This window comes from Scyliorhinus canicula, chromosome 9 (genome assembly GCF_902713615.1).
Source record: "Scyliorhinus canicula chromosome 9, sScyCan1.1, whole genome shotgun sequence".
Taxonomy (NCBI): Eukaryota; Metazoa; Chordata; class Chondrichthyes; order Carcharhiniformes; family Scyliorhinidae; genus Scyliorhinus; species Scyliorhinus canicula.
Window position 1 is genome coordinate 142,160,863 of NC_052154.1, and position 24,922 is coordinate 142,185,784.

General features: G+C 54.1%; 1 protein-coding gene across 4 annotated transcripts in view; it reads left to right on the forward strand.

The window, feature by feature from the left end:
- Nucleotides 1-24,922, forward strand: part of ush1c (Usher syndrome 1C) — a 352,756-nt gene that overhangs the window by 324,774 nt on the left and 3,060 nt on the right. For 2 of the 4 annotated variants that reach the window (XM_038807797.1, XM_038807796.1), the window contains one exon: nucleotides 4,618-4,677. In XM_038807797.1, coding sequence (XP_038663725.1) covers nucleotides 4,618-4,677 — 60 coding nt within the window. Of the gene's footprint in view, nucleotides 1-4,617; nucleotides 4,678-24,922 lie in introns of those variants that run through there. The other 2 variants (XM_038807794.1, XM_038807795.1) reach the window with 1 other exon arrangement.

A 24,922-nucleotide genomic window follows, 5' to 3' on the forward strand; every position in this document is an offset into this window, starting at 1 on the left:
GCTAAAGTTATGTTTGCTCCCATTTTGAGGCACGGAGGTCAGAATTGACACCTCTGCGCCTGCTCCCAGTTGCCATTGAGGCAGGCAGCAATGCTAACTTTGAGCTGCTTCCTGCTTTCTATGATTATAGCATTCAGTAATCTTGCTGTCTGAAAGCTGAACAGGGGGCCAAGAGGCATTTATCGGAGAGCCTGCTATTCGGGACTCATATGAGGTCATTGATGAGGCAGCATATAGGAGGATACTGATGAAACCCCACACTGAGATGCTTGCTGACTTGTCAAGTCTGCCAAACAGGCTTGGCAAGGCACCTGTCAGTCAAGGAGCTTGAAAGAATCCAGTTTCAACATAGTTGAACGCATCATACAAAGTTTTGAGCCCATCTTTCCCGTCATGGAAGTAGCAGCCAAATCCAAACAAGCATTTGTTGGACACGGTGCAGTATCTGGTAGCCACTGTCTCAGCTTCTACTGCAATATAGGTGAAAGCTACTCAGCATATCAGTGCTGCAACGGAAGCTCAGACTTAAGTCATGAGACTTGGTGCATTGCAGTCTCAGGCTGCTGCCGACATGGTTGCAGACCTCAGTGCATGCAGGCACTCACAGGAGCCCAGCCATCTGTACTCAAACAGCTTACTAGGATTCTTGACATGCCACCCAGGGATTGGTAGTAGCTCCATGTGAATGAATCTACTTTCCTCTCTCTGAATATCAACATTTGTGCTCCCACCATTGCCCCTCCACGAGTGCCTTAGCAGTTACCTCTCAATTTGGGCAGCACAGTAGCATTGTGGATAGCACAATTGCTTCACAGCTCCAGGGTCCCAGGTTCTATTCCAGCTTGGGTCACTGTCTGTGCGGAGTCTGTACATCCTCCCCGTGTGTGCGTGGGTTTCCTCCGGGTGCTCCGATTTCCTCCCACAGTCCAAAGATGTGCAGGTTAGGTGGATTGGTCATGATAAATTGCCCTTAGTGTCCAAAATTGCCGTTAGTGTTGGGTGGGGTTACTGGGTTATGGGGATAGGGTGGAGGTGTTGACCTTGGGTAGGGTGCTCTTTCCAAGAGCCGGTGCAGACTCGATGGGCCGAATGGCCTCCTTCTGCACTGTAAATTCTATGAATTAGCAAGTCCACCCAGCACTAATGCCAAAGCGGTACACTCCAAAACAGGGCCCTCAAGACCCCTAGCTGCACAAGGGTGTCCTGCAAGGCCATTTGCAATCACACCTCATGGCATTCAGCAGTCTCTCACCTACCATGCTCCAGTCACCGCAGCACAGCTTAGGAACACTAGGAGAGGTAATGCCACTTGCAAATCGGGCATTAAGGAATTGGACAAGACAGAATAATTCAATTCTGTTTGCGTAAATGGATGTATTTTTGGTTAACAATATTATGGTAAGGTTATTGTTTGTAGTTTTTAATTGAGGATCTTGGCCAATGGGACACTGGAATGTGGAGTACCAGTTGAAAGGCAAGTTGGAGGATTGTGAAGCATGTTGGTGAAGAGATGCTCTCCAATCATAAAAAGAATCCGAGCAGCTACACTCTGTCAGCACATGTGCAGTGACGGGTTGCCAGATGCATTATTTCCTCCTCCTGTTCCTTATCGTCCTCCTCCTCCCCCTCTTCGTCCTCCCAAGGTGACCTCCAGATGCTGTTGTAAATGGCTGTAAGTTCACAATGCACGTATGTGAGCAGCAAGGTAGCACAGTGGTTAGCATTGTTGCTTCACAGTGCCAGGGTCCTAGGTTCAATTCCCGGCTTGGGTCACTGTCTGTGCGGAGTCTGCATGTCCTCCTCGTGTCTGTGTGGGTTTCCTCCGGGTGCTCCGGTTTCCTCCCACAAGTCCTGATAGACGAGCTGTTAGGTAATTTGGAGATTCTGAATTCTCCCTCTGTGTACCCGAATTAGCGCCGGAATGTGGCGACTAGGGGTTTTTCACAGTCACTTCATTGCAGTGTTGATGTAAGCCTATGTGTGACAATAAAATATTATTATTATTGTGGAGATCAGCAGATCACCACGGATATGGAGACTCCCTACGGCGTCTACAGGAGGACTGTCCCCGTGATCGGGGTAGCAGAAGCATTGCTTTAGTACGCAGATTACTTGCTCCACAATGTTCCTGTAGTGCCATGACTCCCGTTATATGCTCGTTCTCCTCATCTGATCAGACAGCTAAGAAGGGAGCCATCAACCAGGTGTGGAGGGAGTATCTCTTGTTTCTGAGCAGCTACCCTCTTATTCCTCCCATGGGCCTGCAGAAAGTGGGAATGGCAGACTGTCTTAAATAAAGCTTTTCACTAACATTATGCTCTCAGCTGCTGACCAGTATTGAATGTTCTGTGGGCCATGCTGGAAGTGGCACACACTAGCCAGCACTAGAATGTCTCTGGAGCTGTCGTTGCACCAACCTCAGTGAAGTTTGAGGAGGAAATTCCAGAGTGTGGTTCCAAGGCAGCAGATTGAATGGAGAGGAACACACAACAGATTGGAGCCAAGAAAGACTTATTAGTTGGGTGTAGATTTTCATAGGTTTACAGGCACAGGAAGGATTTAGACAAAATATTAAGAATTTTAAATTTGAGACACTGGGAGAACAGGAACAAATATGAATTGCTTGTAACTTAAAATCATATTATTACTCATGGATTAATTGTTTTGTTTAGATCAATTTTAACATTTTATGGTTCAGCCATCTATCAAATTGGAACTGGAAGCATGCAACCTGCAGAGTGTACACATGCTTCACCTCCCACTGTTCATTGATGATTATTATATCATGAAATTAACTCCCTCACTGCCTCATAAAGCTCCTTCCAATAATTCTGCAAAAAGAACAATCAGGGTGATTCATACCTCTATATTTTTGATTCCCATTTCTGCTGATTTTTAAAAAAATTTAGAGTGCCCAATTCATTTTTTCCAATTAAGGGGCAATGTAGCATGGCCATTCCCCTATCCTGCACATCTTTGGGTTGTGGGGGCGAAACCCACGCAAACACGGGGAGAATGTGCGAACTCCACAGAGGCGGTGGCCCAGAACCGAGATCGAGCCAGGGACCTTGGTGCCGTGAGGCAACAGTGCCAACCACAGTGCCACTGTACTGCCCTAATTTATCTCTGATGATGATTTATTACTTTTCTCAAGTTGTTAGTGCCCCCCAATCAATCACTTGTTTAATTATTTGTAAAATGATTCTTAGTAAGAATGAAAAGATAGAGGCATGCTTGCATGAGATCAAAAGCAATTCCATAATGATGTTCAAGACACAAGTTAATGGAAGACTACACACTGGTTACAATTTATTTAGCCAGTCACTTCGTACCGATACATTAGGATGGTGATTGGTTAGCTCAGTTGGCTAGAAGGCTAGTTCGTGATGTGGAGCGGTGCCAACAGTGTGGGTTCAATTCCTGTACTGGCTGAGGTTATTCTCAACCTGCCCCTTACCTGAGGTGTGGTGACCCTCAGGTTAAATCACCACTGGTCAGTTCTCAAAGGGGAAAGGAGGGGCATCTTGGACTATATCTATACAGCACTGGTCACTGCAATGTAAATAGACCACTTAACTCTTTTGTCATATTTTTGTTTTTGGCTCTCTGTTTTTGTTGGATAATACTAATGTAAATTTTGACCATATGTGTAGTTAAAGGATGTCAATTATTTATCACCTCAGTTATGAGTGATATAACTGTATAATTGAACTGTATGATAAGATATACCTGCCATAAATGAAAAACTTCAATAAAAATATATCTTTAAAATGTAGCAAAAAATAAAATAACTTGTAATTAGCACTGTTGCTTCACAGCGCCAGGGACCCCAGTTCAATTCCCGGCTTGGGTCACTGTGCGGAGTCTGCACGTTCTCCCCATGTCTGCATGGGTTTCCTCCGGGTGCTCCAGTTTCTTCCCACAAGTCCCGAAAGATGTGCTTGTTAGGTGAATTGGACATTCTGAATTCTCCCTCAATGTACCCAAATAGGCGCCGGAGTGTGGCGACTAGGGGATTTTCACAGTACCTTCATTGCAGTGCTAATGTAAGCCTACTTGTGACACTAATAAAAATTATTAATATTGTACAGTGGTAAACATGGTAAAACAGCCTAAGGCACTTCACAAGCATATCAGGTTATTAGCCATAGTCCACAAATGACCAGAGGCATCCCTCTCCATGAGAGAGAGGCAAATGGTTAAATATAGCTTGAGATACATCACTTTGCAATTCTGGGGCAAGGTGTGGAGGCAGGAATCCATGAACTACTGCAGCCAGTATGGCGCTTGAACCCGTGCCCTGAGTGTCATTGTGCATCATACTCTAGCATCTAGACAACAGTGAAACTGGATCCTGCAATCATCAACTGACACTCCCAGACACTTAAAGGAATTAATTAGATTGTAATCAAGCGGAGGAACCAGCTGTTTGTTTTTCTTTCCAGCCTGTTCGGAGATTTGGATTAATTTTTACACCGCTGTCAATGCCTAGCTGCGACCAGTTAAGTCAGCTCAAGCCTCATTCTTCCTGATCTCTAACTGTCTGCTTTTGTCTGTCAGAGAACCATCAAAAACCATTATCAACAGTAAGTTAGAGCTATTGTATTTCTATTACAGGACTGGATAGACCTCGTTATTGCCTTATCCCCGCCAAAGGAATATGAAGATGAAGTGTAAGTAAAATTTACAGCCAGGCTTTGGTCAATCTCTCCTTAGTGGAGTATTGATCATGTGAATTACCATTTCATATTCATCTTTTTTTTAAATTCTCTATTTTTAATGTCACCACTCTACCACTTACTGCTCTTCAAAATAAAGAACAGGCAAAGGACTGTTCTTAATTTTGTTCTGCACATGAATATTTTTTTTAATCTGTTAATCTTAAATGAACACCAACTACTGAATCCATTGTGTGGATATCATGAATAAACAGTGAGTAATCAAACATACAGGTTCCATGTACAAAACAGCTCCTTGTTGGTAAATTCAAGGCTTAGAAGCAAGTTGGCAATGATACCTTGCACATCTGTCACCCTGGCTTCAGGAAACGTGGGCGGGATTCTCCAATAATGGGGCTGTGTCCCCCACGCCAGCGTCAAAACACGGGTGTTTCACTCTGGACTTTCCTGAAGAAAGTCCAAAGCGATTCTCTTACCTGCAAGGGACTAGCAGGGCCCCGGAATGCTTTACGCAGCTCTGGCTGCGGATACGGGGCCCTGCACTTCCGGTCGAGGGTCCGCGCATGCGAACGGAAGCAGCCTGCGGCAGCTGCCCCATGCGACATGGCGGACTGAGCCCGCGGAGCAGCACCAGGAATGTAGGTCCCCCCGAGATCACGCGCGCCTGAGATTGGTGTCGCCCGATCGCTTGCCTGGCCGTCTGTGAGCGGCCCCCCCCCCCCCCCCCACCCGATGAAGGATCCCCCCACCAGGGTGGCCGTGGAGTAAGTCCGCAGTCGCCACTGGCCGTTCCTGACAGGCAAAATGTGGTTAGAACCATGCCTTCAGGAACTTGGCCAGTTGTCCTCGGAGAATCTCCGCGGAGGCCACTGTCAATGGCCGCCTACTTGTGCCGCCTAGACCGCTCGCATGCGATTCACGGCGATTCTTCAAGGACCGGAGAATCGCAGAAGTGGCATTGCGCCCATGACATTTCTAGAAAAGGTTGTCTATAATTTAAATCTTCATTAATTTTAGGTGCAAATCTGCATTTATGTAAGGGGTACTTGAATAAAGCAAGTTTTAGTTGTCTTTCAATCAACAGTCGATTACAGACCATCTGAATTCTGTTAATTCTCTAAAAGATGTTACAAGGAGAGCAATTTAATGGCCGCATTGCAATTAAGCAGGAGGGCGACGAGGCCGTTAGATCGGTGGGAGAAGCCAAAATCGATAACCGCGTCAGACGCCGATCTGTTGGCGATCTAACCGGCCCACCCCCATTGGCGAAATCAGGATCCTGCCGTAGCATGGCAAGAAATCAATAATCACCACTTAAGGCCAGTCTCCATACAATTAGTAGGAGAGACGCCCTATCTAAAGACCCCCGGTGATTTAACTGCAAGTGATCACCTGGGTGCAAATTAGTACTCTTTTTAATAACGTGAAGCTGGTGGAAGGGCTGCTGCTGGATTTGAGGAGGTGAGTAGTCATCTTTGCATTTAGGCAATGAGCCAGGAGCACTGGGGTTGCTGCCCTGGTGCTCGGAGAGGGTGGGGGAGACCCCTTGGGGCCAACCTCGGTAGAGGAGGGCTGACATCAGGGAGGGTGTTATGAAGCGGGAGGTAGCGCACGTGGCCTTGGCTAGTGGGGGGGGTGGGGGGGGGAGGGAATGAGTGTCTCAGTGCCCGCACGTCTGCCATTGTGTGCCCATTCCTGGGCAAATCCCAGCCCACCAGCCCCACCAACCACCCATTACTCCCGCTGACAGAGGAGGTCTCTGGCTGCGTGGCTGAAGGATATTGCTAATTTTTGAAATGGCAATCATAGTTAAGTGAGCGCTTCACATCTTCCAAATAGATCTCTGTGGGGTAGGCGGCCACATAGCATGTGGGAGTTATTGCCCAGCACCCCAATAAGACCGTGATGCCTGGACACTGTGCCTGATCACTGCGAAAGGCAACACCACAGACTCAGCGGCCAACATCCGAAACCCAGCAGCTGGGCCCCAGCACTGGGGACATTTCAACAAGCAGAGGGTGGGCATGTGCACAGGGCAGGGGACCAGCGCCCTGGGCAGCAACCCCAGGCAGCATTACATGTGGCTGTCTGGGGCATAGGGTATGGGGTCCGGTGAGCAGAGGTCCCCGCTGCAGCTAGGGGTATGTGGGCAGGGCACATCAGATGACAGGGGATGTGAGGGGGAAGGAGAAATGGAGGAATGGGGAGAGGGGATGGCAATGGGGAGAGAGGGAGTAATGGGGGAGGGGTATTAATGGGAGGGAGGGGGAAGCAATGGGAGGAGGGGGGTGTAATGAGAGGAATGGGGGGAAAGGGGGAGCAATCGGGGACTTGGAGTGGAGGGGTGGGGGGGGACAATGGGGGGGAGGATGGAACAATGGGGAGGGGGAAACAATGGGAGAATGGAGGATCCCAGGGTGGGGACACAACTGGTTGTCAGTCTCACACCCTCTCCCAATTCCTTACAGATATTACATGCAACAGATGATATCTTGGACCCCATGGAAGCTGCCCTTGAGGTGCTATTGGCAGGCCAGGCAGCCAGACATCAAAGGAGGCAGCGGTAGCTTCATCGACAGAGACTCGAGGTGGTAGTCTATGTGCAGGACCCTGCCCACACCCTGAGGACCGGTCACCCATCAGGCCTGAGAGGGTCACAGAGGGGGAGGCCACCAACAGCATAAGGTGTACAGCCGCCTCTGTTTTTTCAGGCAAATGGCAGACAGAGTGTGCAGCAGGAGGCTCTGCCTCACCAAAGGGACTGTGCAACACCTGTGCCCTGTCCTTGCGAACTTAGCACCATGTGGAGGAGGAGAATGATACCCGCAGTTCTGCACATCTACGCCTCAGGATCAATCCAGGGCTCGAGTGGTGACTTGTGCGGCATTTCACAAGCGACAGCCCACAAGTGAATCTGTGAAGTCACAGATGCCCTGTTTGCCCAGGCAGCAAACTAAATAAACGTTGACAAGGACCAGGTGCAACAAGATGCCCGGGCAGCAGGATTTTCTGCCACCGACGGGATGCCCCAGGTCCAGGGTCTAATAGATTGCAGCATGGCAGCACAGTGGTTAGCACAATGGTTTCACAGCGCGAGGGTCCCAGGTTCAATTCCCCGCTTGGGTCACTATCTGTGCGGAGTCTGCACGTTCTCCCCGTATCTGCGTGGGTTCCCTCCGGTGCTCCGGTTTCTTCCTACAGTCCAAAGATGTGCAGGGGGAGGTGGATTGACTATTCTAAATTGCCCTTCATGTCCATAAAAGGTGGGGTTACGAGGTTCGGGTGGAAGTGTGGGGATAGGGTGGAGTTGTGGGTTTAGGTAGGGTGCTCTTAGGTAGGGCCGGTACAGACTCGATGGGCTGAATGGCCTCCTTCTGCACTGTAAATTCTGTGATGTCACCTTGCGCTCACCGGGCCACCTGGGAGTGCCCTACATCAACAGGAAGGGGTTCCACTCCCTGAAAATACAACTCGTGTGTTACCACCACATGAAGATCATGCACATATGTGCACGTTTCCCAGGGTGTGTGCCCGACAGCTACATCCTGGGGCAGTCGTACATTCCGGTCTCTTCGTGGAGCACCCCAGGATGGCCAGTTGGCTCTTGTAAAATAAGAGGTACCCACTACGGACCTGGCTAATGACACCAGTACAGAGGCCAGTGACCAATGTGAAGACCCAATAAAACGAGACCCATGCGGCCACATGGGTGAGCGGTGCACTGGACTCCTCAACATGCAGTTTCAATGCCTCGACTGCTCTGGTGGTGCACTGCAGTACACCCCCCAGAGGGTTGCCCACTTTGTGGTGGTCTGCTGTGTCCTCCATAACCTGGCGCAGCAACGGGACAACGTGCTGAAGTGAGGAGGAGGAACATGTGGGCACATCCGAGGAGAAGGACGAGAAGGCGCCGGACCAGGATGGAATGGAGGACAAGCCTGGCGAGGGTCCGCAGAAGCAGCCGGTGGATGGAGGAAAGGTGACAGCAGCGAGGGTCCGGCAAGCCTAGAGGGCCAGGGAGGCCCTCATCCTCACCCACTTCATATAGGGTGTGGCCTCGTCCGTCATTCCCCCCGCCCGCCTCTCAACCCCCTCCGCTGCCATCCCTCAGCCTTCCAACACCCCCTACCCCTGGCCCACGCCAACAGTGTCTGTGTAACTGATGTACCATCAATTAGACGCGGGACACGATGAAGATCCAAACTGTGGCTTTAATCAGCTAGTTGTTAGCCCGGTGGTCGACTACAGAGAAAGGCCGACCGCCGGGAAACCTGGGTACTTATACCCCGCCTCGGAGGCGGGGTCTACTTGCCTCTCGACCAATTGGTGAGCAGTCACATGACTAGTCCCAGCCAATCAGACGAGAGGCACATGACCAGCCAGAGCCAATGGGAAACCAATGCTCTGCACCAATGGCAGTGCTCCCACTCGTATCACCACAGTAACCGTATGCACTCTCCAGGGTGAAGGAAGTGTGTCGGCTGTTTAAGCGGGTCACTGTCAAGTTCAGGGTGATGACGATAACCTGCAGAGAGTTGAGCGCTGGAGCTCTTCGATCTACACCATAGTCTGACCCCTACCTGTCTGCTGAATACTCTCTCACACCCACCACCTGCATGTGCTGTACTGGGGGATGGGATACAGGGGTGAGGGGGGGTGGCTGTGGGGCAGAGGGGCAAGAGACATACAGAACCTCCATGTCCAGAGTGCTGGGGCAAGGGATTGATGCTCGGCCCAGCAGAAGAAAGAGCCAGAGACATCATATTTATCAGCATTCACTTTTAAAAATTCTACACGCATGTGTCCCCAACTGCTCCAATCCCCGATGGTGCTGCCCCACTCTCCCAACCCCTTTCCCCTACCCCTTCCCCCACAATGCACCATTACCATCTACTCCCTTCCCCCCAGTACCCTCTCAGTGATCCTCAATCTGCTTATCCTTCCGTGCTACCACTGTACCGAAGTGTGTCCCCAGGGTGCACATCAGAGGTGGAGGCAGCCTGCTACCTCCCCGGTCCCACGGCGTTCAATGTCTCTGACAGTCGTCCTCTGGGGGCCCGAGGGCTGGAGGACCCCGAACACTTGTCGATGGTACATGCCGCGCTCTGCCGCCCTGTTCCGGATGCTACACTGAGACGCGCCTTAATCATGTAATGGGCATGTCACCACTCCATCGGGTGGCTCCGGGTTGGCACCCAGCATCCCCTCCTACCGATCATGCCCATAGGACCCTGGGGCATAGCTGGTTCGTGCCCTGGCTGCCCCTGCGCCATCTGGCTCTGCCAACGTCCGCAGCTCCCCAATGTCTGCAGTACAGCGTCGACGCCCTCGGCAGTGCTCTTCAGTGACCGGGACATGCCTCAACTATGCCAACCTGAGACTGGGACATGTCCCGCAGAGCCTCGGCTATGCCCATATGAAGCGGGGAGACCTTCCCCAGCAACCGGAATGTGCTCTGAAGTGCCTCGGCACTGCCCACCTGAGACTGTGACATGCCCTGCGGCGCTTCATCAAGTTCCACGTGGTACTGGACCACGTCCCCCTCTCCCCCAGTGGCCGGGCAAGCTCTTCAGATGCTCAGTCATGGCCATCACCGACTGAGCTACGCCTTGGACACCTCCACTCATGCTGCCAATGTTGTTCACCTGACTCTCCACTGCAGTCGCCTCCCTAGCATTGTTGGTGCCACTGCCATGCACTGCCGGCGCCATTTCCTGTGCCTGTAGCCTCTGGGTTCCTCCAATCAGCCAAGGACCTGCTGGAGTGTTGCTGACATCCTTCGTTGAATCTCTTGGCCGCACCCTAGTGTCTGCATCAGCTCTGGGTAAACATGGTTCACAGGTGATGCGACCATCAATTCACAAGACACGTGATTGGAAGTGAACAGTGATTTTAATAGTCTTACAACAGAGCCTGCCTGCGACAAGATGAACTGGCAGCAGGCTCACGACTGCAGAGCTTTATGCTTCCGGTTAGTGGGAGGACCCATGGGCGGAGCCAAGGGTGGAGCCCAGTACAAACTCCTCATCTCCCCCTATGGGCAGAGCCGTGCAACGGCTCGTCTACAGAGCCCACAAGGACACAATACATATGATACAACACAGTGTGAATTATTAGGTTTATAATTCACCACATTCACCCCCTGTCCGGCGGGGGTGATGGGTCTACAAATTGAGCCGGTCCGGCGGCCGAGTCGTCCTTTGGGATCGGCGAAGTACCGGGGTTGCAGCCTCTTCGGGTGGCTGGTTGGGAGCGGTCGGCAAGTGTACGATAGTGGACTCCGGGGGTGATTCGGTCCGAGCTTCGTACCCGACTGGTTCGACGGCCGACGGGGAGCGCCGGAAACCTATAGGCGCGGGTGTGCGGAGCACGGGCATTGAACCTGTAGGTGCAGGGGTGCAGGGCGCGAAGGGTTGGGTGGGGTGCAGGACACAATACATATAATACAACACAGTGTGAATTACTAGGTTTATAATTCACCACAATAGGTTCAGCATCCAACTGGGACCCAGCTGAGACCTGAGATCAGCAGACCTCCGACTGTTGTCTCACCTGGGGTTTCTTGCCTGTTTCCGATGTGCGTCAGCATCAGCAACCAGAATGTGTGGAGAAGCCTGTCCAATCCCCGATGGTGCTGCCCTACTCTCCCAACCCCTTTGCCTGTCCACTACTGTAGCCCACCGAAGTGTGTGTCTCTGTGCTCGTGGAGTGTGGGGATGGCAGCTGTGCCATGACTATGGTGCTGCCCTCGGATCTCCCCCGAGGTGTTCTCATGGGAGGAGGAGGGGGAACCACCCCTGGATGACCTGGCACCATCGGAAGAGGATCCTGCGGGAGAATGGACATGTGATCAGAGGGAGGAATGGGTCATTCTCGATCATAGATCATAGAATTTACAGTGCAGAAGGAGGCCATTCGGCCCATTGAGTCTACACCGGCCCTGGGAAAGAGCACCCAAGCCCACATCTCCACCCTATCCCAGTAACCTAACCTAATCTTTTTGGACATTAAGAGGAATTTTAGCACGGCCAATCCACCTAACCCGTCTGTTGTGTGCAAACTTCTCCTTCGGTGACACAGATTGGGGATTGTGAGCCCGTCTCATCTTTCATTGCTCGGGTGTGGGGAATGCGGGGTGTGCTTCGGGTGGGGGAAGGAGATCGCCGTATGCGGAGGGTGGGGGGGAGTATGGTGGGGGATGGGAGGCCTGGGCGGCACTGCTGGCCATTGTTGGGCTGAGGCACAGACCGTGCCAGGTGAGGGCGGTACCATGCACATTCTCAGGGGGGGAAGTCCGGTGCCAACCCACCCATGCGGTCCGGTGGAGGTAGTTGATCTTACGGCACTGGGTGCCGGTCCTTTTTGTGATGCTCCCCGAGCTGACGGCCACTGCCACTTCCTCCCAGGGCAACTCTCCGAGACCCTCCAGGGAGCAGTGCATCCCGTATGGCCTATACCATGTCCAACAATCTGCCCAGGTCAGCATCCCCAAATCATGGGGCTGGTCTCTTCAGTGTCATGGCTACAAGCTGAGTGGGGTTGGTTGTGCAGGAGCAGTTTAGGTGCTGCTCTCACTTATTAGCAGGCGGCAGACACGCGCGGTCCTGCCGGCTTAGTCGGCGGGAACATCATTTGTGGCGTGAAGCCTGTGGGGCCTGTGGGGCCTGTGGGGCCTGTGGGGAGGGGGGTTGTCCCAGGCCATTAGAGACCCCGGATGGTCAGGAACAAGGCAGCCACCTGCCCCGCAAATACCAAAAGAGGGAGGTCGACACAGGAATTGGCAACCCCCTCGAAGCCGCATCCTTCCCCAGCGGGGAAACCAAAAAACACGTGCTCGTCTCCAAGTTCAGTTTGTATCCCGAGAAAGCCCCAAATCACCCACCATGCGGACTGAGTCCAAAATGTACAAAAGAAGGTTATTGGCATATGGAGAAATCCTATAGTCACCCCTGCGCCCCGACTATCCCAATCCACATATCTGACTGCCTCAGCATGATGGCCAAAGGCTATATCGCCAGCACAAACAGTAGGGGGGACAGAGAGCAACCCTGTCTCATTCCCCTATACAACTGGAAGTGTCCCAAATTCAGATGGTTCTTACGGACTTGTCTTGGGCTCCCTACAAAGCAACTTAATCCAAGACACAAACTTGAGCCCTCTCGCAAACCATTCCCACACCGCAAACAGGTAACTCCACTCCACCCTATCAAAGGCCTTCGCCGCATCCAGTGCCACAATAACCTCCTTCTCCCTCCTTCCCAATGGGGAGAGCACCACGTTCAACAAACGCCACACATTCGAGGACAACCGCCTGTCCTTTACAAACCTTGTCTGATCCTCACCAACCATCTGCGGAAGACATCCTCCATCCTGAGCGCCAGCGCCTTAGCAAGAATCTTGGCATCCAGATTTAATAGAGCTATCGGCCGGTAAGACCCGCACTCAACTGGGTCCTTATTTTTCTTCAATAGAAGCGAAATGGAAGCCCTCCTCATTGTTTCTGGAAGTGTCTCCTTGCCAGCGCATCCTCAAACATCTCCACCAACAGTGGTACCAGCCGGTCCGCAAACGTCTTGTAAAATTCCACAGGGAACCCATCTGGCCCCTGTGCCTTACCTGTCTGCATTTTCCCTACAGCTGTCTGAACCTCCCCAATCCCCAGTGGCTCCTCCAACCCCTCCCTATCCTAGTCCGCCATCATAGGGCACGCCAATCTCTCCAAAAACTCCACCACATATGACTCATCCTCCGGCGCCTCCAACCTGTACAACTTTGATAAAACTCCTCAAATGCTCTATCACCTTCTCCAGAGTTGACACCAACCCCCAACTCGCCTCTCGTATCTGAACAAACTCCCGGGAGGCTGCCTGCCGCCTAAGGTGCCCAGCCAACAAACGGCTGGCTTTCGTACATTGCTCCTTTGCCCGCGTAAACTGGCACACCGCTTTACCTGATGAACAACATATTGCAGAGGAGGTTTACAAGAATGTAGTCAGGGATAGAAAAGTGCAGCTACACGGAGAGATGAGATAGGTTGGGGTAATTTTCCTTAGAAAAATGAAGGCCGAGGGGTGACTTAATTGAGGTATACAAAATTATGAGGGGCTAAGATAAAGTGGACAGGATAAAATAGTGTCCCTTGGTGGAGAATTCTAGAACTAGAGGCTATGGAGTAGGATTTATCGGCTTTTCGCGCCGGCGGGAAATTCCAGTCCCACATCGGCACACGGGTTTCCCGTCGGCGAGGGGTGCTGCCAATGGGAAAACCTGTTGACAAAGTTGGGACCGGTAGATCCTGCTGGCAGGCTGCCTCTCCAGCTGAAAAACTTGCGGCATGGTGGTCACTAAATCCCACCCATATATTCAAGATAAGTGGCAGACGGTGTAGAGGGAACATGAGGAAGAACCTTTTTACGCAGAGGGCAGAGGGAGTCTAGAATTCACTGCACGAGTTGGTGGTGGAGGCAGAGAGTGGGTGCAGGAAGTTTGGATTTAAAAGGGTACCTGGATGTCCTCAGGCTGGCATGGATAAGAGGGGTCAAATGGCCTCTTTCTGTGCTATGATTCTATGTCCCTATATCATACCAGAACACACTAACCTAACACCACCGGCCTTCCCTCCCCGTAACAATCATGTATCTGTCCCCCTGATCTGCCACCACGTTCTTCATCTTAAACCGCACTTTCTTATTAATCAGTATTGCGACCCTTCGGGCCCTATTAGCAAAGCCCAAGTGAAACACCTGACTAACCCAACCCTTAAAAGCTTTACCCGGTCTTTCACCCACAAATGTATGTCCTGCAGCAGCACCACCTTGGACCTCAAGTCCTTCAAGTGGCTGAAAACTCTCACCCGACTCATCCTCCCCCCCCCCCAAACACCACACATTCTACATTACTATCGAACCAGGGGCCTTGCACTCCCCCGTCCCTGCACATTAGCCATGTCGACTGCGAGAGATAATCCGATACCCCCACCCAAATCCTAAATCCAGGGCCCACCCAAGATGGCCCCCAGCCTCACCCCATGAATGGGATCAAGAACTATTCCCAGTCACCATCAGCCATCTACCCCCCTCCCCATCCCAGCAGCCCCCCAACCACTTCCTCTCTTCAATCCTACACCCCACACCCCCGTCCCTTCACACCTTCTAGGCATCCCAGATCAATGTTGAAAAGTATGGGCGGGATTCTCTGATCCTGAGGCTAAGTGTTGACGCCATCGTAAATGCTGTCATGTTTTACAACGGGGTCAATAGGTCCCTAGGAGCACCGATCCTGCGCCCTACAGGGTACAGCACGGCACTGGAGTGACTCACACAGCTCCAGCTGCCGATACCGGTGTCAAACGGGCGTCGTGGGTCTGCGCATGGGCACTATGGCCGGCGCAAATTTGCGCATGCACGCTACGACTGACGTGAACTCGCGCATGCGTGCCAGATTCCTTCTCCATGCCGGCCCCGATGCAACTTGGCAGAGAGCTACAGGCGCCCGGCACAGAGGAACATAGGAGAAGCCGGCCCACTGGTCGGTAGGCCCTGATCGCGGCTCAGGCCACGGTGGAGGCCCCCCCGCGGGGTCGGATTCCCCCTCCCTCCCACCAGCCCGCTTGCCGCAGGATGAACGCCGAAGTCCCACCGGGTGGGACCACACGTGAACGGCACCGGTGGGACTCGGCCTATCTCGGCGGCCACTCGGCCAGTTGCGCGTGGAAAATTGCCGGGGGGGGGGGGGGGGGGGGGGGGGCATGTAGAGCGGTCCCCGACCGGCGCCAATGATGTTGATTCTCCGCTCACCGGAGGATCGGCGGACCGGTGTCAGAGCGGCGTCGTGTGAATCGCGACCCCACCTCGGCAATTCTCCAACCCGGTCCGGGGTTGGAGAATGTCGCCCCAGGCTCGGAAGCAGACAGAATTAATGCCCATCACTGAATTCTTGCCGAGGCTATCGATAGGATAGCCATGTCCACTTCCAAGAGGACGATGCGACTCCATGGACTCCAGACCCACAGCAATGTCGTTGACTTTTTTTTTAATTTAGAGTACCCAAATCATTTTTTTCGAATTTAAGGGGCAATTTAGCTTGGCCAATCCATCTACCCTGCACATCTTTGTGTAGTGGGGCCGAAACCCACGCAAACACGGGGAGAATCTGCAAACTCCACACAGACAGTGACCCAGAGCCGGGATCAAACCTGGGACCTCAGCGCCGTGAGACTGCAATGCTAACCACTGAGCCACCATGCTGGCCCAATGCGGTTGACCCTTAAGTGGGCAATAAATGCTAGCTCCGCCAGCGACGCCCACATCCCATGAACAAGTTTTTAAAAAGGGACCTCCCCTGGCACTATTTAAAGGGATCACCAACTACTCTCAGGTTGGTTGCTGATTGATTTCTCTGGGCTGCAACTGAGTTAAAGTATCGGCTGATTTGTATTGTCATTTAATGTTGGTGAAGTTGGGGCGGCACAGTGGTGCAGTGATTAGCACTGCTGCCTCATAATGCCGAGAACCCGGGTTCGATCCCAGCCCGTGTCACTCTCCGTTTGGAGTTTGCACAATCTCCCCGTGTCTGTGTGGGTCTCACCTCCGTAACCCAAAAGATGTGCAGGGTAAGGCAATTGGCCACAATAAATTGCCCCTTGATTGGAAAAAAAAGAATTGGGTACTCTAAATTTCATTTTAAGAAGTTAGTGAAGCTCAATTGTAGTGATGGGGCATGTGGTGAAGGCCTTGATTCTGACTTTAAAGGTTCTGTTCAGACCACTTGTTCCTGGTTAAGAGTGGTGTTGTTTCTGTCTTGCTTGGCCTGCAGCATGACAGGAACTATAAGCTGCCCACAGAGGGAGAAGGAGCCATCTCCATCCAACATCTTGCAGTTTGCTCTTCATTAATATATCATATTGGCACTCAGTAACCAAAGGAAGGGAAATACATTGGGTGGGATTTTCCGATACGTCCCACCAGCGGGATCTACCTGTCCCGCTGAAGGTGAGCACTCCTCCCTCCACCCCACCCCACCCCCCTTCTTGGCAGGTCCCCTGGCATCAGGACTTGCAAGCCACACAAAACGCCATAGACTTTGGTGGGATCAGAAAATCCCACCAGCAACCAATGGCAAGCCGCCTCTATGACCAGAAGACACGCCAAGGGATGGGGGTGGGGGGGGGGGGGGGGGGGGGGGGGGGGTGCTGGTAAATCCTACCCATAGTCTCCTTTTCCCAGAGAACCAGGCAGATCTTTGTCAGAATAGTAGGCTTCCCCATTGTGTAGGGTGCCGTTTACTGCATTCACGTTTATAGACGTACCAGAACTGCAACGCATGCCACATCATCAATATGCAGTTGGTGTACAACAATGCCCAGTGCATCATATAGAGTAACACCTACTATCGTGATGCCTTTATTCTGCACAGGTCTGCTGTACCATCAGCATTGCAGCCACCGCAGGAGACCAGAGGATAGTTACTGGGCAGCGTATCTGCTGACCACCTGCCACATGACTCTAATGTGCAACCCCCACAGGCATGGGCAGCATGTTGTCATGTACAGTGTTATCGAGCAGCCGTTCGGAGAGCTCAAGCACGTTTCTGCTGCATGGACCACTCTGGTGTAGCTCTACATATGTGTATCATGGTTCATCATGACCTGCTAAATGCAGCACAACCTCATCATGAGGATACAGCCCTTGGCACCAGGTATATGGCAAGCAGCTGAGGAAGAAGAACAGAAAGGGGCAACCAGTACACCCCATTTTCTGGATGACCTGTCCATGATTGGCTTAGCTCACTGTGGTACCAATGACCACCACTTCAATTTCTCATTCAGTAACACTCCCCCACCTTACAAACAGCAACAGCATCCCCTTGGCTACAATGCTGTAATAAAGACCACCACAAAACAAATATTACAAACCATCTTTATCAATCAAGCTATGCCATATTGCACACAAAAATCAGCTAATTGCCTTGTGCCTTTCTTGGTGCTTATTTTCGATGCAGCGGTACAATAACCGCTGCCGAGCCAGCTTGTGATTCTTGGCGGGGATTCTCCGAGCCTCCGTGCTGAAATGGCGCTCGGCGCAGGGCCAGTGAATGGGGCCTTAGACCTGCGATTGGGTCCGACGCCGGGACACAATTCTCCGGAGAATCGGTGCCAATTGTGTGCGCGCGGTCGACACGGCGCCTGTCGGGGGCCATTGAAAGAGGCCCCCGCGGCGAATCCCCGTGGTCGATCGGCCGATTTCCCACCGGCGTGGTTCATGTATGGTTCCACCCGGTGTTAACTCAGTGTCGCGGCTGCGGTGGCCATCCTGGTGGGGAGGCGGGAGGATCAGTCTCCGGGGGAGGGCCTCCACGACAGCCAGGCCCACAATCGGGGGCCACCGATCAGCAGGCCTGTGCGATCCGGGGGGGAAGGGCCTACCTTCTTCCACGCCAGCCCGCTGTGTGGCTCTGTCATGTTTTGCGGCACCGCCACGCACATGTGCAGACCCGCGGCGAGCAGTGCAGGGCCGTGTATGAAAGCTGGAGCAGCGTAGAGCACTCCGGCGCCGTGCTAGCCCCCTGTGGGTTCTGGGCGAAGTGGCCCATTGAAACACTCCGGTGTTTACACCGGCGTCAACACTTAGCCGCGTTTTTAGAGAATCCCGCCATGATCCCCTCAACTGGGATGAGGGCATGTAGTCATGTCAGTCCCCACTGGTTAGCTCCTGATACAAGGTTGTGTCTTGCATGAATGAACAAAGTGTGTCCGTGAGTGTGGTACAATATGCTTGATACGCAGTGAAGTATTTATAGTTGAATAGCTGGTCTGTGTGCAAGCTGCAAAGTACGCAGCAGTGCAAGTTTGTGAAGTTGAGCTGAAGCTAGGAATATGGGGCGAGATTCTCCGGACTCACGACGGTTCGGAGAATAGCGGGCGTCGGAAATTTTTACGGCGACGCTGTTCCGACGCCCTCCCGCTATTCTCCGAACCCCGCAAAATGTCGGAGTCACCATTCCCGACAAACGCCTCCTTCCCGCCCCTGACACGACCAGAATCGCCACTGATAGCCCCCCCCCGCTATTCACCGGCCCGGATGGGCCGAAGTCCCGACGTCATGGCGCCCTGTTTGCACGTCGTGAAACACACCTGCTTTTTAAATTCGTCAACCAGTCGGCCTGGCTGACGACTGCTTGGAGGAGGTCAGGGCACCACTCTGCGCACCGCTCAGCGCATCGCTCAGCGCACCGCTCGAGTCTGGCCACAACGGGGAAGGCATCCCTGAGAACGGGAGGGGGTCCAGAGCGGGGGGAGTGTGGGGCGACGGGGGAGGCAGTGGGGGAGACGGAGGAGGTAGTGGGGGAGACGGGGGAGGCAGTGGGGGAGACGGGGGAGGCAGTGGGGGGCGAAGGGGGAGGCAGTGGGGGAGACGGGGGAGGCAGTGGGGGGCAAAGGGGGAGGCAGTGGGGGGCGACGGAGGGGGGGGGGGTTAGGTAGAGAGTGAGCCGTCCAACCCCGTAACAAAATGTCTGCCAGCATGCCATGGCGTGCCGGTGACGAGGACACGGCCGCTGGTTCCCCTGTGGCTTCCGGACACAGGCCACTGACGCACCCGTGAGGAGGCCATAGTTTACTGGCCGTTGGATGCAGAAAGTGACCAGGGGTTAGGCTGACCGCGTGTCAGCAGCGCGACCAGGCCACCGGGACACACTGGTATCCCATGGCTGGCGGCTGCCGAGGTGTCGACTAACCTCCGTCTAACATGTCCCGTTTCTCTGCCCCCCACCACCCTTCTGTAGGTTAGCACGATGTATGGGAACAGAACGGCTAAGTTCTGCGCAGTGGTTGGGGCCGCTCTACTGGATTTGGAGATGCAGCAGCATCCACACCCACAACCCGCAGTGGCTGCAGGGCCAGCTGCAGCAGCAGAGGGAAGGGCCGAGGAGTTGCCAGTCGTCGAGCAGCATGGGGGGGGGGGGGGGGGGGGGAGGAGGAGGAGGAGGAGGAAGAGGAAGAGGAGAGAGTGAGGGTTTAGCCACGGCGCCAGAGGCGACGACCAAAGCCGAGGGTGTACCGTGTCCGGGTCTCTTTCCTAACAATGCCGGACATCACCTGCAGGAGAAGACTCCGGCTGAGTAGGCAGACGGTGATACATATCTGCCAACTCCTGTCGCACCTCGCCCCACGTGGAACGGGGGGAGGACACGCGATCCCGGTTGCCATCAAGGTGACGGTCGCTCTGAACTTCTATGCTACCGGCTCCTTCCAGTCTCCGAGCGGGGACGTCTCCGGGATCTCCCAGTCATCGGTGCACAGGTGCATCCGGGATGTGACCGACGCCCTCTATGCCATCGCGGACCGCTACATCACCTTTTCCGAGGACCAAGCAAGTCAAGACTCACGAGCCCGTGGATTTGCCAGTGTGGCCGGGATACCGAGGGTTCAGGGGTCAATCGACTGTGTTCACGTCCCCATGCGCCCGCCAGCTGTGGACAAGGAAGTGTTCACAAACAGGAGGGGGACATACTCCATTAATGTCCAGGTGGTATGCGACCCCCACATGAGGTTCATGAACGTCTGTGCAAGGTTCCCAGGGAGTGTGCATGACTCCTACATACTAGCGCAGTCGTTTATCCCTGCGATGTTTGAGGGACGTCCCCCCCGGCTGAGGGGCTGGTTGCTAGGTGACAGGGGTTATCCGCTGAGGTCTTGGCTGATGATGCCTATACGGAGGCCTCAGACCAATGCGGAAACACGATACAACGAGGCCCATGCAGCAACCAGGGGTGTGGTGGAGCGCTGCCTTGGCCTCCTGAAGATGAGATTCAGGTGCCTGGACCGCTCCGGAGGGGCCCTGCAGTACCAGGCCGACAGGGTCGCTCGCATTGTAGTGGTCTGCTGTGCGCTGCACAACATCGCGATGCAGAGGGGAGATGACCTGTTGCAGGAGGCGGAGGGAGAAGCTAGTGGCAGTGGTGCCAGCACAGAGGAGGAGGAGGAGGAGGAGGCTGGCGGAGTGGCGGGCGCAGAACGCAGACACGACCCAGGTGCTGGTGATGTCCAGGAGGCGGCACGACGGACCCGGCAAGGACGGCGGGCACGCGACGCCCTGGTGGCAGCACGGTTCACGCATCGCATGTGACGTCCCCGATGAACACCAAACCACCACCTGCATCGCTAGTCATGCAGAGGGTCACCACACAACTGCCACCACCACAACCCCCCCCCCCCACCCCCCCCCTCAGTGTACACTGCTCCACTTCGACATGACGCTTATCACTGGGTACAGACGGAATGGCACAACATTGATGGCTGTGTCAGCGGGTGTGATCAGTGCCATGTGGAATGATGACAGCCCGCTCTGCGAAGAGCTGTGAGCTCAGAATCGTTAGAGAGAGTCTGACCCATGGCAATAGCTGAACCATCCACCTTGGTGGCCGCTGAGTTCGTCACTGACACTCCATCACGTGCCCGCGTGGGCTAGCTGTGGGAGGGGGTAGGGGCAGGGACTGCACACCCGGCACCGAGGTTTCACCACCCGTCACCCCCAGCGACACTCGGTCACCATCACGATTCCTGTGGCTGTGGAACAATCACACGGTATTACAAGTAAGGTGGAACAGTGCGTTTAATATTAACAATTATTTACAGGTGCCCTAGCCCCTACAACTAAACTGTGCCCTTCACCCGTGCCAACTTACTTAGTGTCTATCTTAGTTGCCTTACGGGCCCTACCACTACGTCTAAGTGAATACCCAGATGATACAGCAGGAGTGGAGGAGGATTGCTGCGAATCGTCCCCCTCGACTCGTTTCTCCTTGGCTATGCGTTTCCTGGGGCGACCCGGCCTTGATGGGCCAGGCTGCTCTGCGGGCGTCTCGGGTGACATTGTGCCACCCTGCTCTGCCTGCTGCCCACCCGATGCACCAGGGATGGGACGGGGGGAGGCCGAGAATTCCGGGACGTCCCGTGATGGAGTTAATGGGACGGGCCCCGAAACCTCCTCCTCCCTCGGGGAGCCCGGTGGCCCCCGGGCCTCACTTTGGGACAGAGGTGCGAGCGGGGAGGTTCCCCGTCGCACCACCGACACCTGGCGCTGCCAGTCCTGGAGGCCTGCAACGGTATCCACCAGGATCCGAAGGTTTGCAGAGACGGAGTCCAGGGAGTTAGACATTCCCGCCAGGGACTGTGCGATCTCAACCTGTGTGTGCACGACGCCATCCAGCACATGTGTCAGGCGGTTGATGGTCTCCGCGACCAACTGCTGCGACTGTGCTATCGACTGCTGGGACTGTGCCATGGCCCGCAGGGCGCCGGCAATGTCGTTTTGGCTCTGGCACATTGCTGCCTGTGAGAGGGCAACCCTGTCCAGGGCCGAGGATGACGCGTGCACATTAACCCCAACGTCTTGCATAACCTGACCCATTGCCTCCACCGCGGATGCCACCCGTGCGGTGTCGGACTGGGTCTCTGCCATGAGCGGCACCACTCCCTGCTCTTGGACGCGGTTCGACTCCTCTAACAGCGTCTGCAGAGCCAGGAAGGCTGCCCTCCTCCCGCCATTGTTTCCCTGGGTTTCCTGAGGCATCAACTGTGCGGGTGGGTTGATAAACTCCAGGAACTCAGAAAACGTCTGGGAGCCAGCTGCATCCTGGGCCTGGTCTGGCCTCCGCGAGTCCGGGCCCTCTGTTGCTCCGACCTCCACCTGCTGTACCTGCTCAGCTGTGATGTGCCAACCAGACTGTGCCCCAGGAGACTCATCACTAAATAGGCCCGCCGGGGTGTGTGTCTCTGGGATGATGGATGTGGTGGGAGAAAGCAGTGCCGCAAGCCCGACGCTCTCAATGTTTAGGGCCTCGTCCATGGTGTGGGGCTGCTCAGCGACAGGAGGGTTGTCCCTGGCCATTTCTGGTGGTGGTGGTGGACTTCGAACCCTCTGTGCGTCCTGGTCCGCAGATTGGGTTGGGGCGGATAGGGCTGCCCGCTGATCGGGCACCCTCTGTTGTGAGGCCCCGGGTGAGGTGGCGGCAGATTCCTGTCTCCGTCTGGAGGCAGACGGCCCTGGTCGTTCGGCATCACGTCCTAGGGAAGAGAATGAGACGGGTTATTTTGATTTGCTCGGCAGGCCGCTGGACGGTCCCAGTGGGCAGGGTTTGTGAAGGGACAGAGGATGGGGGAGGTGTCCCAGTGGGCAGGGTTTGTGAAGGGACAGAGGATGGGGGAGGTGTCCCAGTGGGCAGGGTTTGTGAAGGGACAGAGGATGGGGGAGGTGTCCCAGTGGGCAGGGTGTGTGAAGGGACAGAGGATGGGGGAGGTGTCCCAGTGGGCAGGGTGTGTGAAGGGACAGAGGATGGGGGAGGTGTCCCAGTGGGCAGGGTGTATGAAGGGACAGAGGATGGGTGAGGGGTGAGTGTTTGTCAGGGAGGGTTGTCTCACTTGCTGCAGTTCCGCCAACCTCGCATTGCGCGATATCGCGGGTGGCAGACCCCCCAACAAGGTCCAGTGCCCTCTGTTCAAAGGTGCTGAGGGGGTGCAGGTTGGGCGAACCCCCTCCAGTCTTGTGCCGCTCACGGTGGTTATGAGCGGCCTTGGCCTGTTGGGGGAGGGAACATAGGTAGATCATTACAAAACGGTAGGTATCAGCAGTCCATTCAGATACTGGCACAGTTTGGGGGGGGCAAGTTGTCATAAGACGATTGCATCTCTCCTCGGGGCCAGAGCGCTGGGTCTGCGACAACTTTGTGAACCACCCTCAAATAACTCTGCCCCAATCCCTATCCCCCCCCCCCCTCCCGTGCCCGGGGGGGGGGGGGGGGGGGGGGGGGGGTGCTTAAGTTAAGGGGGAGGGATGGTTGTGACTAGGGGGCACCCTCATGGCACTTACCCTGGCAGACCTGGTGAGGTCGTGTAGCTTCTTACTACATTGCTCTGCTGAGCGAGGGGTCTGCCCCACAGCACTGGCGGCAGCAGCCACGTCACGCCAGGCCTGGCGTACCGCGCTGGCAGGTTGCCGATGCCCTCTCCGCGGGCGGATGATGCCCCTCCTCTGCTCCACGGCATCGAGCAGCGCCTCGACGTCAGCATCTACAAAGCGAGGAGCAGCTCTCCTCGGCTCCGACATCCTGCCCGACAGATTCTGTGGTCGCCCGCGCCTTTTTACGGCGTCGGGCGGCGTCACGTGGGCGTGTTCGTGTCGTCGTCGCGTTCCGTCGTCATCACGCACGTAATTGACGCGGCCGCGCTACTAGCCCATTTCCAGGAAGTGAATCCGTCGGGAAATGAAGCCTTCGCGACCGTCGTAAAACGGTCCCGATTTTTACGACGGTTTTGCGACTTTCCGCGGGTGCGGAGAATTTTGCCCATGATATTTGGTTCAAGATCGGTAGCAGTTGGAGGGTGGCAGGGTGGCACAATGGTTAGCACTGCTGCCTCACAGCACTGAGGACCCAGTTTCGATCCCAGCTCCGGGTCACTATCCGTGTGGAATTTGCACATTCTCCCCATGTTTGCACGGGTTTCACCCCCACAACCTAAAGATGTGCAGGGTAGGTGAATTGGCCACGCTAAATTGTCCCTTAATTGGAAAAAAATAATTGGATACTCTAAATTCAAAAAAAAGATTGGTAGCAGTTGTCAGGTAAGTGATGGGGATGTAGTGCAGTAAGCTGATGGTGCAGTGGATGGGACGTAGCATTTGAAGATACATTTACTGACCTTCACTACTTGTGTGAGATCATGGAAGTTCTTGCAGTATTGCATCCAGGTCATTGAGGCAATGCCTGTTACATAGCTATCTGGTCCACTGCCTTCTCAGCGTTTGTCTGAAGGACCTCCAGCCCTCTGGATAGAGGATGACATCTCTCCTCCTCCCCAGCTACATCAAGGTCGCCAATGTTCTGTTGGAAAATCTTGGAGGCTGTTCTTGCCATGTTTTGTCTTCCCTGTGTTTTTCACTGATCAAACTAACCTCTGGAATGACTTCTAGCAAGTGGCTTTGCAATGCAGAGGCTCGTTTGGAGTCATAGCCACTCAACAGCACATTTAGTGATGGCTTCATGCTGTATTCCTTTAAATGAACAAGTGAAGTTTGCACTACCTATCTAGTAACCAGGAGGCTTGAGTTAATCACATATCATGATCCTCACACCCATTTTGCTGGAAAGGTTGGTTGAAGCAGCTGCAGGTTTGGTCTAGAATTCAGAATACTATTTTTGTTTTTATCTAAATCCCGTTGTGCAATTGGATTTTGATAATTGTCACG